At 41.8% G+C, this 17,789-nt stretch overlaps 1 protein-coding gene across 1 annotated transcript; it reads right to left on the bottom strand.

Annotated features, from left to right (window-relative positions):
• Positions 1-16,371: 16,371 nt before the first annotated feature.
• Positions 16,372-17,307, bottom strand: LOC139679815 (taste receptor type 2 member 40-like). The gene has a single exon (XM_071571888.1). It carries the CDS (start codon positions 17,305-17,307, stop codon positions 16,372-16,374), a length of 936 nt encoding a protein of 311 aa, XP_071427989.1.
• Positions 17,308-17,789: the final 482 nt, after the last annotated feature.

The following is a 17,789-nucleotide window of genomic DNA, read 5'->3' as shown; positions in this document are numbered from 1 at the left end:
GTTATCAACAGATTAATCTCAAACCTGAAAGAACAAAAAGCTCCAATAAAATTTGAAAGGTGTGCTTGCAACCTTATATGAAGGATGATTGCATGTCTGATGTCATCATCAGAATTGTTTTACTATAGGACCAACACTGGCGGCACCAGCAGAGCAGTACACAAAGCGGTTATTTGTCACCTGGCAAAGCAATGTGAAAGTGCAGAGTACTGGTCATTTATACATCACTTTAGAAGAGAAAAAGGCAAAGAAAATCCCTGAATTCACAGCTTAGCCATCTCATTGGGAAAAATTGTACTCCAATCAGAGGAAGGTGTGTTTATAACTAGCAGTAGTTCTGTGAGTAAAAAATGACACCCACTCTATCTTTGAGGCTGATGCTTCTCAAGACTTCCTTAGTTGGTTAAAATTTTATGGGCAGAAGCTCTTGAAAAACTATCTTCCTTAGGGTGTGGATTACAGGACTTCCCGTTCTCTGCCGAATTTCTTTTTGTTTCAGGTGACTGTGGCTGATTGTTCTACCCACTCTCTCATTCACTTTAGAATGGTGAATGTAGGGAGATAGAAGCTGCTGTTAATTAAATGGTGGCTACCTGACTCATTTTTGGCAACTGGAACAAGTTGCAGAGAGCTGTTTACACCAGTTTAAACACAAAGTTCTCAGGAGCTCAGACACTTGCCTATGGTCTCTGCTACAGCTACAGAGTAGCCACACTTGGGTCTGGCCATGAACTTTGTTGATACTGACCCTGATCTGCTGACTTGACTTTAGGGATTTATTTTGGACTACCACCTTGCTATAGTTTTGCCTGGACTACTAGCTTAACCTGGCTGCAATTGCCAGACCTATTGTGGTTTTTTTTGTTCAGGTACTATGGGACTGCACCCCTTGTGAGGATCTTGTCTCATGCTTGGTTTGCTGTCAGCTTCAGTTCCTGGCTGACCTTCCCTTGCAGAGCATCCTGCTTCTGCTCCCTCATACAGACCTTTGGAAAACAGAAAGTTACTGCCACTCCACTGGAAATCTGGCCAGGGTGAGAAAAAATCCACTACAGATAAAATAACGAGAGCTAGACAAGGAATCCATTATAATGTCTCTTCCTGTACTGAGGTTCAGCAGTTTCACTTAGCACTGTTACTTGCTGGTTAGCAGCCATCACCTGAATTCTCATTGAAAAACCCATTCCAGGAAGTCTAAGCTTAAGATTTGTTTATCAACATACAAGCCCTTGATGACCAGAGCCTCTTTCATGAGCACTATGTCCAAGTAACCAGGTACATTCCAGTGGCCATGGATGTTAGAAGTCAAAAGTCTTAGCTGGCAACACTCTGCTACTCTGCTTTTCTTCTCTTTCCTGTTGCAGACAGGCTTGTCATCTCAATCAGTATTCACTTAGGTTGAGACTGCCAGCATGCCAAAGGGCTTAAGGGCTTTCCTAAAAGCTGCCCATGATGACTTTAATGAGTCCTGAATATGTCCAGTGACAACAGGACATGGTTTTAGTTGAATGACCAGGAGAAGACATCTATTCAAGGACAAGTTCAATGGCAGCATGATGCCACATCTGTCATTCAGCCCTATCTATTTACCAATGTTTGTGAAGCATCTTAACAATATCTTGCCACTAGACTTGGACTCAAAACATTCCTGTACCCAAAAGTAACCCATTATTTATCATTGCACAGCCTATCACGGCTGCTGGCATCTGTAGTCTGGATAAAGGGGCATTCTGGGACACCCTTCCTGCACAGATAGCAGAAGAAAATCCAGCACCATGTCCATTAAGCAATAACAATCTGGTCTGCATATCCAGAAATTCTGCTTCTTCCTCAGATTAATGAAACCCTTGTTTCATAAGGAAATCTCTATTTTTTATTATAGGTATGGTGAGAGACTAGTAGGGTAGAAGAGGGGATTCTGTCTTTTGATGCTCCTCAGTTTGTTCACTTTGCATTTGCAAAGAAATGTAGCACAGGCTACTGACACGCACAAGAATGTTCTTGCAACATGGCTTTGAAGCCATTTGCATGAGTACCATTCATGGCATGTACTGTGGGAGTGGTTGGAAGAGTCCTGATGCAGGACCCCACAGCTGGGAATTGTGTAGGGACTGCTTTCACAGAGACCCACCTAAGAAAGCAAGTACCTTGGAGACTCTGGGCCTTTCATCTCCTAGAGAAGGATGTGGTTAGAGGCTCATCTCATCTTTGAAGGAATCAGCACAAATATTGTCTACAGTTCTAAATAAAAGTTAGTCAGGGACTGAGTCCTGGGTTCAGTGTCAAGTGACACAGATTGAATTGCATCCTCACTGCAAAGGATTATTTCCCTCTCTATCATATTTTCCTTGAAGTGTCCCAAAGGAAAGGTAGAGACTGAACCAGCACCTGAGTCATGATGCTCCATGTTTGGAGAGGCTAAGTGCTTAAGTTAAGTTGTTTATTTTGCAGTGTAGGGACACCCACAGGGTCCCTACCATCTCCCTCTTCTGCAGATGAAGAGCTCCCTGATATTCTCAACACCTGCCAGGATTCAGCCCCATGGCAGCTTGGGGAATCCCTTCCCATGGACATTAATATGAACTGTATAGAGTAGAAAGTCAAGTCTTTCCCTGTAGTCTGTAAAAAACATTCTAAATGAGTTTTCAACATCTGGGAATACAGACCTGCCTAAAGGAAAATCTCCTAGGAAAAGTTGTAGTGGAGATGGCTAAAAAAAAAACATTAACAAGCTTCTCTGGTTCACCTGGACTACACAGGGGTCTTTGCAAGTTTTCAGGCATGCACATTGATACAGAGTAAGCAACAAATGAAGTAATACAGCCCCTTTTACAGAATGGGAAAGGAAATGTGGAAATCATCTTCTGAGACACAGAGGTGAAGCATAGAAAGTCATAGCTAGAGGGATGGGAGAGAATGGGAATGGGTACCTCAACTGTCCATGTAGACCTCTGTGGTACTACTTACTGTCCAGCAGGGAGACATGGAGAATCTGTGGGGAGAGGAGATCCAAGACATCAGCAGATGTCTGCTGCCCATTGGAAAAGAACCTGTGGGTGCTGGTCAACAGCCAGCTGAACATGAGCCAGGATTGTGCCCAGGTGGTCAAGGAAGCCAATGGTATCCTGGCCTGTATCAAAAATAGTGTAGCCAGCAGGAGTAAGGAAGCGATTGTCTCCTTGTACTTGGCACTGGTGAGGCCACATCTTGAATCCTGTGTTCAGTTCTGAGCCCTTCACTGCAACAAGGACATAGAAGTGCTGGAGCATGTCCAGAGATGGGCAGTGAAAGTGGTGAAGGGTCTGGAGCACAAGTCCTATGAGGAGCGGCTGAGGGAGCTGGGGGTGTTTAGCCCGGAGAAGAGGAGGCTTATTGCTCTCTCCAATGGTAGCCAAGTGGATGTCAGTCTCTTTTCTCAGGTAACAAGCAACAGAATGTAAGGAAATGGTCTCAAGTTATGCCAGGGGAAGTTCAGGTTGAATATTAGGAAAAGATTTCTTCACTGAAAGGATTGTCAAGCACTGGGACAGGCTCCCTAGGGAGGTGGTTGATTTACTACAAAGATGTGTAGATGTGGCACTTAAGGCGATGGTTTAGTGCTAGGTTAATGGTGAACCTGTTGATCTTAAACATCTTTTCCAGCTAAAATGATGCTATGATTCCGTGAGAATCAAGAAGCATGCACCAGAACAACTTTGAAATATTTTCATTAAGAAAGTGAACATAATGCTTTGCTCACCAATATTATGTACTAGATTTGGAAAAGTACAAAGAAGGTCTTCAGGGATGATCAGATAAAAGCAAAGTCCATCTTACAGTCAAAGGGTGATGAAAAGAATTCCAAAAGTTGTCAGCCTAATAAAACAAAGTTCTGCTTCTAAGTATTTTGAGACAGGCTATCATTAACTGGAACAAGGATGGTATAACGTGAAGAAAAGTAAAAAGTTGTTGTGAAGACATGTAAAACTAGATGTCACAAGGAGTCTTCTAAGAATCAGAAAAATGAAGTCCTGGAATATGCTTCCATATGCTTCCAGACTGTTAAAATGGTAACAGAAGAAAACTTTTGTGGTAATGGCCAAAATCATAATTACTGAAAGGAATTATTGGACATGATTCTTTTGGTTAACACAAGTGTAGACTTGATGATCCTCTTAAATCCCTTGCACCACAGTTCAGGAATTATCACAACAGACCTTCTGAATAAATTATATTTTTTGCTGCAGAAACAAGAGAAGATTTCTATATAGTAGACAAAAAGGCCTTACTCCATAGTGACCAGGTAGCAGTTTCAGCTGGTACTTGCCAATAGACTCTGCCCTGTTGATATGCAAAATCTCAGGCTGACTTACACGGTGATCAACAAGATGCAAAGCAGGCAGGTCAGTGAAGGGAGAATGTGCAGTATTAGTGGAATATTTATTGGTCAAGTGAGGTTCTGATGGGACTCAGGCAGGCAACCGCTAATGAGCCTGTGCTAGTCCTAGAGAGTCAAGCAAGAACAGGATGGTTTCATGAATAAAATTGTAAATTTTCCTGGGAGATATAAAAGTCAGGAAAGAAAAAGATCACAATCAGTGTTTAATAGATCACTCCTTCCTAGTTAAACTGTTAATAGAATCAAGCTGTTATTATTAATAGCAGACTACAATTCACACAGTATGCTCAGTTACCACCTCACGCTCAGACACTCACAGGCAGTTACTTGGTATGATGTGCTTGTGGCCTCAACAGACTTGAGAATCTTGATGTCCTGAGTTTTTCTGTTCTTGTGAATCCACAGGACTGAGAGTCTTCAGACCTTATGTGTTCTTGGGAGAGCTTTACATTCTGTGTCTCAGGACCTACCCATTCTTTCTTTGATCTGGTTTCTGGTTTCACACACGCAGGCACTGCTCATTCATGCAAATTCACACCATATGAGTTTTTATGACAGAAATGCAGAGCCAGAATTGATCCAGCTTATGTCCCACAAGACACTGTCCTATCCATGATTTCAACTTACAGCAGTAATCTTTACCTCCAATCCTTTTGAAGACAGTTGTCTCGCATCTGTGTGAAATTTATACCTTTATAGTTGCCACACATTAAAACTTAGAATCTGGAAGTATGTTGCTCACTGCAACATAACTAAGAGGCAAACAGCGTTTGCCTGATTGATTCAATTCAGAGTATGAACCTTTTTGTACAGAAGACTGTACACATTTCTAAAAGCTTCCTCCATGTCTTAAGACCATCAGTCCCATATGTCTATGAAAGTGAGGAAGATAAGCACACCCAAGTGCATGTCTTGTGGTCCAAAGTTAATACAGGCTGCTTCAAAACTTGGTTTGGGACTGTGTAAGTATATGGGTCTTTGAACTACCATTATCTTTAAACAAAACACAGATGGAGCTAAGAGATGAAGCTAATACCCTTAATGGTAAGGTAAAGATGGGGCTGTCTGAAGGAAAACAAGCAGTTAGGAAGGAAACCACTTTCTTCCTTACTCAGGCTGTGCTGAAGGGACTTTGAGTTTCAGAGAAACAAGACGTATCCTGTGGTTAAGATTAATCTCTGTATCTCAAACTGACAATGGTTTGAAGAAACATCTGAAATGAAGTAATCTGGAGTGTCAATTTACCTTTGTGTATCTTTATGCATGTATTTTTCAAAACCTTCCAAAACCCAGTCATACATTTTATTACTGTCTAGTGAGCCCAAATGGTTTTGAAGAAGTGTCAGTCAAATTTCTTCCAACAAAAGTATAACTTAAGGAAAGTACTTTAAAGAAAACCACAATTTTAACAAAATTTGGGTTAAGGAGATCTCAACTGCAAGTCAGTATGATTTATATTGTAAGAAAAGGTAAGATGCCATTCAGTTTCAGAATAAACTGTATTTTGATCTTATGATGTTTTGAATGCTTCTGTCCCCAAGAGTTAAACAAATTGAATGTAAAGTTTAAGTGACTTCTTCAAATTGTGGTCTAAGGCAGATGTTTTCATTACACTTTCTCTGATACATACTAAGTTATGCAATTTCTTTTTGTGGCTATTGTTTCTTTCTGGATAATTTTTCCTTAAAACAATAATTAAAAAAATATTTTCATATGATTCCCTGTTCCTTTTTTTTCACTTCAAAGTTTTGTTAACTCTAAGTAGTCACGTAATCACTATTTATTCTAGTCATGTGTCGTAAAAATAATTTGAGATAACTGTCCAGGATTTCATTATTAGTGTGCAATCAACTAACAATCATAGAATCATAGAATCATAGAATCGATTGGGTTGGAAAAGACCTCCAAGATCATCGAGTCTAACCCTTGGTCCAACTCTAGTCCATTTACTAGATCAGGGCACTCAGCGCCACGTCCAATCTGCGTTTAAAAATCTATACGGATGGTGAATCCACCACCTCTCTGGGCAGCCCATTCCAATGCCTGATTACTCTCTCTGGAAAGAATTTTTTTCTGCTATCCAACTTAAATTTCCCCTGACACAGCTTAAGCCCATGCCCCCCTGTCCTGTTGCTGAGTGCCTGGGAGAAGAGCCCAACCCCCACCTGGCTAGAACTTCCCTTCAGGTAGTTCTAGACAGTGATGAGGTCACCTCTGAGCCTCCTCTTCTCCAGGCTAAACAACCCCAGCTCCCTCAGCCTCTCCCCATAGGGCTTGTGCTCCAGTCCCTTCACCAGCCTTGTTGCTCTTCTCTGGACTCGCTCCAGCACCTCAATATCCTTTCTGAACTGAGGGGCCCAGAACTGAACACAGTACTCAAGGTGTGGCCTCACCAACGCAGAGTACAGGGGAAGGATCACTGCCCTGGTCCTGCTGGCCACGCTATTCTTGATACAGGACAGGATCCCATTGGCCTTCTTGGCCACCTGGGCACATTGGTGGCTCATATTGAGCTTCCTGTCAATTAGTTCTCCAAGGTCCCTTTCTGCCTGGCTGCTCTCCAGCCACTCTGTGCCCAGCCTGTAGCGCTGCATGGGGTTGTTGTGGCCAAAGTGAAGGACCCGGCACTTGGCCTTATTGAACTTCATCCCATTGGAATCAGCCCATCTCTCAAGTCTATCCAGATCCCTCTGCAGAGCCCTCCTGCCTTTCAGCAGATCGACACTCCCTCCCAGCTTGTTATCATCAGCAAATTTGCTGCTGATGGACTCAATCCCCTCATCTAAATCATCAATAAAGATGTTAAACAGGACTGGACCCAATACAGACCCCTGGGGAACACCACTGGTGACCGGCCGCCAGCTGGATGCAGCTCCGTTCACCAGCACTCTCTGGGCCCAACCCTCCAGCCAGCTCTTAATCCAGGAGAGGGTACACTTGTCCAGGCCATGGGCTACCAGCTTTTCCAGGAGTATATTATGGGAGACAGTGTCAAAGGCCTTGCTGAAGTCCAGATAGACCACATCCACAGCCTTCCCCCCATCCACCAGGTGGGTCACCTGATTGTAAAAAGAGATCAGGTTGGTCAGACAGGACCTGCCCCTCCTAAACCCATGCTGGCTGGGTCTAATCCCTTGTCCACCCTGAAGGTGCTCTGTGATTGCACTCAGGATGATCTGCTCCATAACCCTGCCAGGCACGGAGGTCAGGCTGACAGGCCTGTAGTTGCCAGGGTCCTGCTTGCAGCCCTTTTTGTGACATTCGCAAACTTCCAATCATCTGGGACCTCCCCAGAGAGCCAGGACTGTTGGAAGATGATGGAGAGCGGTTTGGCAAGCTCTTCTGCCAGCTCCCTCATCACCCTGGGATGGATCCCGTCTGGCCCCGTAGACTTGTTAGGATCCAGCTGGCTCAGTAAGTCAGTAACTATATCCTCCTGGAATACAGGAGGGCTATTCAGCTCCCTCTCCCTGTCTACCAGCTCCAGAAGCCAGTTGTCTTGAGGGCCACCTGTCTTACTGGTGAAAACTGAGGTAAAGTAGGTGTTAAGTACCTCAGCCTTCTCCTCATCTTCCTTAACTATGTTTCCCTCCACGTCCAACAGAGAATGGAGGTTTTCCTTGCCCCTCCTTTTGTTATTAATTTATTTATAAAAGGACTTTTTGTTATCCCTAACTGAAATAGCCAAATTTACTTCAAATTCCACTTTTCTTTCCCTAATTTTTTTCCTGCATGACCTAGCTCTATCTGTAAATTCTTCGTAAGTAGCCAGCCCTTTTTTCCATAGTCTGTAAACTTTCTTTTTATCCCTGATTTCTTGCAGAATCTCCCTATTTAACCAAGCTGGCCGTCTTCCCCTCCGGCTGGCCTTTTGGCACACTGGTATAGCCTGTTGCTGTGCACTCAAAATTTCCTTCTTAAAACATGTCTATCCCTCCTGGACCCCCTTGCCTTTAAGGGTTGTTTCCCAGGGTATGCTCTGAATCAGTTTTTTGAATAGGCCAAAATCTGCTCTCCGGAAGTCCAAAGTAGAGGTTTTAATGGTGGCTCTCCTTACATCCCTGAGGACTGAAAATTCTATTATTTCATGGTCACTATGCCCCAGGCAGCCTCCAACCACTACATCATCCACCAGCCCCTCTCTGTTTGTAAACAGTAGGTCTAGCAGGGCCTTACCCCTGGTAGGCTCATTTACCAGTTGATGAAGGAAATTGTCCTCCATACACTCCAGGAACCTCCTTGACTGCCTCTTCTCTGCTGTATGAAGCTCCCAGCAGATATCTGGCAGGTTAAAGTCACCCACAAGAACAAGGGCTGGAGATTTTGAGACATCCGCCAGCTGCCTGTAGAATAATTCATCTCCTTCATCATCCTGGTTGGGCGGTCTGTAACAGACACCCACAAGGGTGTCAGCCTTGTTGGCCTTGCCCCTGATTCTGGCCCACAGGCACTCAACCTTGTGACTGCTGACCTCAACTTCAACAGACTCAAGAGACTCTCTAACATATAAAGCCACCCCTCCACCTCTCCTTCCCTGCCTGTCCTTTCTGAAGAGCTTGTAGCCCCCCATAGCAGCACTCCAGTCATGTGAGTCATCCCACCATGTTTCTGTGACAGCAACTATGTCATAGTTTTCCTGCTGCACTATGGCTTCCAGCTCCTCTTGTTTGTTTCCCATACTGCGTGCATTGGTGTACATGCACTTCAGCTGGGCCATTGATTTCATTCTCAACTCAGGCTCTATGCCCTTAGGCTTATCTCTGGAGAGCCCAGTTGCCGTCCCTTCCCCCTTCAAACCTAGTTTAAAGCCCTCCTAACCAACCCTGCCAACTTATGGGCTACAGTTCTTTTACCCTTCCTAGATAAATGAAGCCCATCTGGTTTGACGAGACTGGGCAACACGGAGTTTGCCCCATGATCAAAAAACCCAAAATTTTGATGATAGCACCATCTCCTAAGCCACCTATTGGTAAGCTGGGCTTTCCTAAACCTCTCCTCATTCATCCCAGCTAGCACAGGAACTGAGGCAATTACTACCTGTGCTCCTGTCCCATGAAGAGATCGGGTCAATGCCTTGAAATCTTTTTTAATTACTCTGGTACTCCTTTTATTAATGTCATCACTTCCAACCTGGACAACCAACAGAGGGTTGGATAAGCTTAGGAAGTCTTTTGGTAATATCCCTCACCCTGGCCCCGGGAAGGCAGCAAACTTCCCTGTGGGATGGGTCTGGCTGACATAGAGGCCCCTCAGTTCCCCTCAGAAGGGAGTCACTGATTACAACAACCCTTCTCTTTTTCCTCTTACCTGTAGTTGTAACCCGTCCGGTAGACTGGGGGTAACCAGAAGACCTTGTAGACAGATCCTCCTCCTGACTGTCCTCCAACAGACTGTCCGAGTCCAGGGCCATATACCTGTTTTTTAAGGGCACCCTGGCAGGTGAAAGGGGTTGAGAGGGGGTGTTTTTGCCTCTACGACCAGGCACCTGTTTCCATTCGTCCTCATCCCTATGGTCTGTTCTGTCTGCCTGATGGCAGGAGGGGCTGGGCTTCACCACCTCCTGCTGGGCTTCCTTAAGAGTGGAAAGGGTGTGACTCCACCAGTCAATTTCCCTTTCACTCTCCCTTATGTTTCTGAGCCTATCGACCTCTTCCTTTAGCTCTGCCACCAGACCCAGCAAATCATTCACCTGCTCACATCGTATGCAGGCGCTTCTCATACTGTCCTCTGGTAGTAGGTCCAGGCTCAAACAGTCTATGCAGCCAGAGGCCTGAGTGGCTGCATCCTTTTTAGAGGGTTCTGTCTGTATTGACACCCCTCTACTGGTAACAGGAGCAACAGCTTTCATTTTTTTGGGAGGCATGACTGCCTTGAGCTGTGGGGAAAAGTAGAAAAGAGAAACAAACAATCAAACAGAAAAAAAAAGGCCACAGAAATACCTAGGCTTCTGCCCTGCAAACTGCCGTGCCACGCCCACGCCCTCGCTGATGTGCCACGCTCCTGTTCGCCGCGCTCCAGGTCGCTTGCGCTCCCTAGAGATGTTTTTAAAGCCTTCTCACTCTCCTGCTAACGAGCAAGCCACGCCTCCAACTCCCCTCTGAGTCACCTGCTGATAGCTGAAGGAGCAGCAAACAAAGCCTGCCAGGGAACAACTGATACGATTGCTGCTGGAAACTGATGTAAATTGTGGTGGATTATGCTCTGACCTTTCCTTTAGAGACTTGTGAGGTCACTTGTAGTTTTTAATTAAATGCCAGGATCTAACTTCTCAAAATCAAAATGATATCATTTTCAGTAGGAACCAGGTGACTTGTGTATCTGTGTTTGTCTCTTTTTGTAAGATAAGGTTTTTAAACTTTTACTCTAAATATTTAAATCTTTCATCCCTGAATTTGAAGGCACAAATTAGAAACAGTGGATTAAGTCTCTCTGGTAGCTTGTCTTCAAACCCATAGTTCCTCCCTCCCAAACCAGCACAACACCAAAGTTCTAGTTTAAGAAAAGGATTTCAATGCTGTCTGAGGATGCAAATCAGTCATTAAACAACATTCTACTGCTGCTCACAATGTTTGCATATTTTCTTCTTTCAGCAGTGATGATTGATTTCTGTTTTCTTTCTGTAGTTCTATTACAGGTTACCATGCCTGAGCACATATGTGTGTGGGGTGTGAGACAGAAAGAGAGAGGGAACTATGTAAGCAGGTGAGTTTGTTTGCTGAGTGAACACCTATTTAGTAATTAAATAAGTATTCTAATAACACAGCAGCCTATATAATACCAGACATTGAAGTAAATATTTTTTGTGCACTGAGTTTCTCCTTGGCATAATCTTCTGACAAGGAAAGTGGAATTTGCAGCAAACCTTGTGTCACGTCTTGATATACAAAAGGCAAAAATCTGTTCAAGAGTTGTAAATTCTACTATTATATACGGCTGATTGAATTCTTAAATTTTCAAGTTTGAAGAATAGAAAATTACTGTATTTTTACAAGGAAATAATTTCAGATATGAAAATTTAGGCATCAGGTATGATTGGTCCATTTTTACTAATGTTTTGATGCTTTTATATTATATACAACATGTATTAGGCATATTTTCAAGACACTGTATTAAAGTTACTTACCTTTCAAAAGTACCATTTGTATATAGGCATTAATCAAACTAAAATCAGGAGGATAGCTTTGCTCTTAAGGTACATACTCAGAAAAAGATGAAGGAAAGCTTCAAAAAATACAATAGAATTATCCATTTTTCTTAGCAGAGGGTACAATGCTTTGATTGTAAAAGCCCAACCAGTAATCACAAGGATGCAAATTACAGTGAATGGCTGTTTGCATATCCTGTTGGGATCATTTACTCTCTGCATCTAACCTGTGGATCATCTTCCTCTACAATTCCATATGGTGCCCAGAAATAGCAGGCAATAAAAAAAAAACAACAAACAGAAAATCAGTGCAAGCCATGCCAGTTAAACTACATCTACTTCCATGAACATCATGCACCTAGAATAGAGTCAGCCTAGCTAATATTAATAACCAAGGCTCTGGAGGTTGTATGAAATTAATTAAATAAAGCAAAGTGATCACATCCCTCATAAGGATACATAATACGTTCTTTTCCTTCTGCCTCTGATTGGAAGGATTGTGTCAAACACTAAAGACTCTGATGGTCCTACCTGTCCAAGAGTTGAAAATTGTGGTGATGTCCAACAGAAAAGCTGAAGAAACATGTACTCAGATGCTGAGAGAAAGCAATAGATAATTCATGAAGGCTCCATGAATGAATGAATGAATGAATTCCCTTTTTACTGCTGGTCTCTTTTACTCATAACCAGTTATACAATAATCTATGTTGTTGTCTTCAGCTTTTCTCTGACACTTTTGTTCTCTTGGTCCTGCACTTGGTATGTATCATGTTTGTCTTCCCTTTCAACTATCTTCACAATTTTGAGAGTGCGAGTTATTTCATGCCTTACTCCTGTCAGTGAGATCTCAGCATTTGTTCAGACGGTGTTGGAAAATTATTTGGTAGCTATTTCCTAAGACCATTAAGGCTGATGTCTGCCACTTCATCTCTTTGCTGGGAAAGACGAAGTTTTCTATTCTGGTCCCTTTTTCAGCCCTCTAAAATAAGTGATCTGGGAATCCATATGAATGTAGTATATACTTGTAGGTACATTCTTGCTGTGACTGTGTTAAAAACAATCAGTGTTTTGCTGACAATTCCTTTCAGCAAAAATTTCCTTCACTTTTGCCGCTACTGATGTTAACTAGTCCTGGGCTTTCACAAACACATAAATACTGTCACAGTGAACTGGAATTTCTGACCATACTGCATTTTAGAGCAATTCAACACATACCCTTGCAACAACTTGAAGATAACAGAAATGCAATTTTTCATCTCTGAGGTTTGTGTAGTGTTCCAGGTGTGAAAAAGGAAGAAAAATAATTCCATTTCATGAGATACATGAAAATAATTCAAAGGCTAAGTGTAGGTATCATCGTTTTAACTTCCCTTCATGCAACAAAGATACTGTTCTAAGAGGTTTCACTGCTTAAGTAAAGAGTAAGAAGGTGGGTGCAAAGAGAACTGAGTAAACAACAAAACTAGGCTTGTGTAAGGCTCTCATAACCTGCCATATCAGATCCACTGTTATAGCCATGAGTAACACTAGCATTTCCATGTCTCCAAAAAGTAAGCCCCATGAAGGTGAAAGAAAAGAAATTGTGCGGAAGAAATTATGGCCTTTTGACAGATGTGTATTTTGGGTTAAGTAGCTATCCAGTTTAATGCTGAATTTCTGCCTTCTATTTCTATATGCACGTGCAAAGGCACTAAAGAGCCATCATATAAGATGCCCAGGTGCCAATATGTACACATCCATGAATATGTTGGTGTGTACACATAGTGTTCATTTCGGGAATGTGTGTGAGGAATGAGCAGTATCTGTGTTAATGTTGTCAGATTTTCCCAGTTCTTAAAACCATGTTCTGATGGGCATTGAAAACAGAGTCCATCATATGTCTTCCAGAATTTCAGTTATGAAAATTCCAGCTGTGCTTATGCATATTCAAATCAGAGAAGGATCGTGTAATGATCTTTCACTTAGATATTTGCATTCCTTATGTTGAATTAATGACTAGAATCAAATTAATGTTTTGTTACTTGAGGAAGACACCAGGCTGTGCTTTAGAAACTAAATGGTGACTGCTGCCCTTTTTTCTTCCATTAATTCGTTGACTATTTTTTATCACTGATGATTTTATATCATTATGAAGGAATTACTGATTTACCAGTCATCTATAGACAACCATATGATCACTGAAAACTGAACTTCTTACTGTGATCCAATTGCTTAACCATTTTGTTCAGAGCCTTTTCTGTGTATGGGTTTATAGACATTCAATAGTTCCATGCAGTATAACAGATGGAAATTACTATATGTCTACTGCAAAGGAATCTAAAGGCCATATACCTTGTTAAAATACAGTTATAATATTGCAATTTTATAACAGTTCTTCAGTTAACAGAAATCATATCACATAGTAGTTATGAGGAACTTGCTCCTCAGGCAAAATGAAAAGTTTCTGCATAAACTAGTAATTTACAGAAATCCAGAAAAGTCTCTTCAGTGGAAAAGGCCATTTTTAAAAAATGCTGGAATATGTGCTATATGCTACATATGAGAAGTTTCCTGGACCTCCAATGAAAAGAGCTACAAGATAATATGATTTGCATCATCTTCTTCTGCGAGGATTAGGGCAAGATGAGCTTTGAAATTTGTTCATTTACTGAATTGATTTACCGTACCACTTCCTTAGTCCTGCTGGCTACACTATTCCTGATACAGGCCAAGATGCCATTGGTCTGCTTGGCCACCTGGGAATGCTGCTGGCTCATGTTCAGCAAGCTGCCAAGCAGCACCCCAAAGTTCCTGTTGTTGTGACCCAAGGGCAGGACCCAGCACTTTGCCTTGTTGAATGTCATGCAGTTGTTCTCAGCTCACTGATCCAGCTTTTCCAGATCCCTTGATAGAGCCTTCCTACCTTTCAGCAGATCAACACTCCCACCCAATTTGGCGTCATCTGCACACTGACTGAAGGTGCAGTCCGAGTCCAGATCATCACTAAAGATGCTGAAGAGGATGTTTTAGAAGGGTTTGATTCCATGACTTTCAAACTCTCTTCAGGTTGCAAACTGGTGGGTTTAAGATAGTGGAATCAATCAACTTCCAGCTTACAAACAGAATAGAGAAAAGAGAAAAATCCCTACTCTCAAAAGAGATGCATGGCATGAAAAGATCATAATTCCAGCAACTATAATTTTCCTTCTTGCACAGGGGTTGTTTCTTTTTTTTCAGAACAAATCTCTATTCAACTTACTTAATAATTTATCAAAGAGAACAGAAGAATTTAGGAGACTGTACAAAATGCATTTTGAAGATATTTTTATTCACATGACAATAGAGAGTTAGCTGGTCAGTTAGAGAAAGGTCTACCAGAAGACTGACCCTATAAAGTCCTGTCCAATATTTCTGTCTACTTTCCCTCTTAGATTCCAAAATACAGGTAACTTTTCTACTTAATTCTCTGCACACACAGCTTTGGAGTGAAGATCTACTTACAGAGCAAAGAAAATAGAACAGGAACCTCTTTCAAATCTCATGTTCATGAGGAACATGGAATAATGTAATGTAAAACAAATTATGTGACAGTAGCCATTCCGGGTATCCCTGATGATCAGTCATGCGTCTTATAGCTCAGCCAGGAGCAGAACAAAACACATGTTTATGAATTGAGCACAGCTCATGTGTCTTGCTTGTTCCAGTAGTGAGAGAGGTCTGAGGTTTGCTCCTTAAGTGAGGGGATGCCATGGAAATGCAGAACATAGACCAGACCTTCCAGTGTGTGTGTTTCATGGTGCTAAGATGGGAACCAGCATTTTTCACTGGTGGTGACAATGTCACATCACGATGTCGTTGCCCTGTCCTGAGTTTTCACCAGATTTGTTAAATGGCATAAAAAAAATTCCCTGCAAGCCACTGCTGTGACCTGTGAAACAGTTTATGTTGTAAGGGGAAATTATCTTTTCCTTGGTATTTTTCAATCTTCAAAATAAAGCAATACCAGCACATACTCTTTTTAAATACAGATATGTTGCTGTAAACAGATTGACAACTTCAAATCCAGAGACATTAATTCAGAATGGGTTTAGTCAACATGAGGCTCAAGTCATGCCTACTTCACTGACAATCATTTAAAATGAACGTGAACTCTCACTGCAACTGAAAGAAGTTCCAGTCTGAATGTAACAATAATGTGCTGAGATTTTTCTTATTAGCTCTAATAACAGAATTTTGGCAAGTCTTCCAATGTATCTTTTTGCTAGGAACACAAGACACTGATTACTACTTCAACAAAAGCAGGAAGATCAAAAGGCTATGTCATTCTTTACTGAATCATATTGAAATCTTAAAGATGCCTTTAGAAGCAACAAAGATTTTTCTGGAGTTCAACAGTAGTCAAAAATGATCAGTAAGAAATTCCCAAATTATTGGTAGTTCCTTAGCAGTTCATTATGAGCTTGTAGTATCCAGAAACAGCCTTCAAGCATCATTTCCACATATAAAATTTGAGCTCACCTGTGCACAAACAGGTCTGTTCTGTTAGTACCATGATTTGTAACTTAAAGCATTTCAAGTGATTATATTCTTTTCTGAGTCTTGGCCTTGTTTTTCTGCTGTCTTAGAGAAACAGTGGTGATTTCCAAGGAAAGCACAGCAAGTACAGTGCTGGTATTCCTCAGGCAATAGGAGAGAACTTCCACAATTCTTCATAACCAAGAATCACATCCATGTAAACCAAATTCCCAGCTTCTGCATGATTCCATGATACCCTAATCTACTCTTCAATTTCTATTATTTTATACCTCTGGTGACTTCAATTTAGTTAATTTGGATCTGAATGAGAAAGTCCAGGCAAAGCCATTGTCTTTTACATGTGTCTAGTTCTGATGTGACAGTTTGCATGGTGCAAAATCCTAGATGGGAGCTCTCGAAATTTGGGATTGCTCCAAATTAAAACCATTGAGTGTCCTGCAGGACAGGCAGCAATTACAACTGTACACACGGATTTCCCAATGCTTGAATATGAAAAAATATTGCATAAAAGGAGGAGCAAACAAATAAAATATACAATATAGATGATAAGGAAGGAACAGACTGACTTGATAGCACTCCTATGGGCCTCTAAGCTGGGATCCCTGAAGCCAGTTGCATTACTTTTCATCTGTCTGGTGTGTGTCCACAGAGACTGAATTATCAGGATACTTGAAAGAATAGAGAGTATGAAAGGCAAACCAAAACTTGCATTGCAGAGAAGAATCAATAAAGTTAAGCTGTCTTTCCTTGTGACTCCTGTTTCTGAAGAGTTTGTTGCGATTAAAGGAGCAGTGACGTTGTTGGGCATGCCGTGGACTTCCCAGGCGAATGGAAGTGCAGTTGCCAAGGAGAACAGTGACGATGTGATCAGCATCCAGGGGACAAGGCTGGCAATTCTTTGCTTCAGCCAGATGAAGAAAGACTGTGCAAAACTGGCAACCTTGACGCAATAGAAGACACTAAGCCAGGCACCAGACCAGATGCTGGAGTAGCTCAGAAACATATAGACTGTCTTGACAACTACAAGTACATTTGCTTCATAATAGGACTGATCATAAAATATAGTTAAAAATAAATTTAGCGTTGTCCAGGACTGCAAAATGACTCTGGATAAACTCAGATAGATCATGATAATGTTGTATGGAGACCATATTGTGCTCCTGATGCAGCTAGATAAACTGACCACCAAGATAATTCCAAATCCTAGTATTGCTGCCATAGATTCAATTATTGCAATTGATAGAAGAAGGAGAACAAAAGTCATGGCCATTGCAACTCAAGAGCTTGCAATTTTTTATTGGCTTCTTCTGGGCTCCTGAAAGCCTCAGATGTGCAAGGCAATGCCAATGAGCTGTTATTGGCACATGCTTACCTATTTATCTCAGAGGAAGAAGTAAAATGATGTCATTTAATACTTATGCTATTTTACATGTTTCTGGTGGTTGATAGGTCAGCTGATTTCTCTAAGCATACAGATTAGATAAGTAGTCAAATACAGTGTTTTCAGTTTGGAGAAAGGATTTGCATTTGAAGGTTATGTGGCAGCTGAATTGGGGTTTTTACAACTGCAGTTTTGCTCTCCAGTGTCTGATGCCTCACTTTAAATCTCTATATTTTTTTTTCATATCTGATGCCTTAACTTCTCCTTGACTTGCACAATTATCACTTCTGAGTTCATGAGAGATACTTACTAAGGCTTCTTATACTGGAGGCGGCTCCTTTTCTTTATCAGATATGTTCAAACAGCTGCTA

Source organism: Pithys albifrons, chromosome 1, assembly GCF_047495875.1.
Source record: "Pithys albifrons albifrons isolate INPA30051 chromosome 1, PitAlb_v1, whole genome shotgun sequence".
NCBI classification, from domain to species: domain Eukaryota; kingdom Metazoa; phylum Chordata; class Aves; order Passeriformes; family Thamnophilidae; genus Pithys; species Pithys albifrons.
The sequence above is the reverse complement of the archived record's forward strand: the minus strand, read 5'-3'. Positions and strand labels throughout refer to the sequence as shown.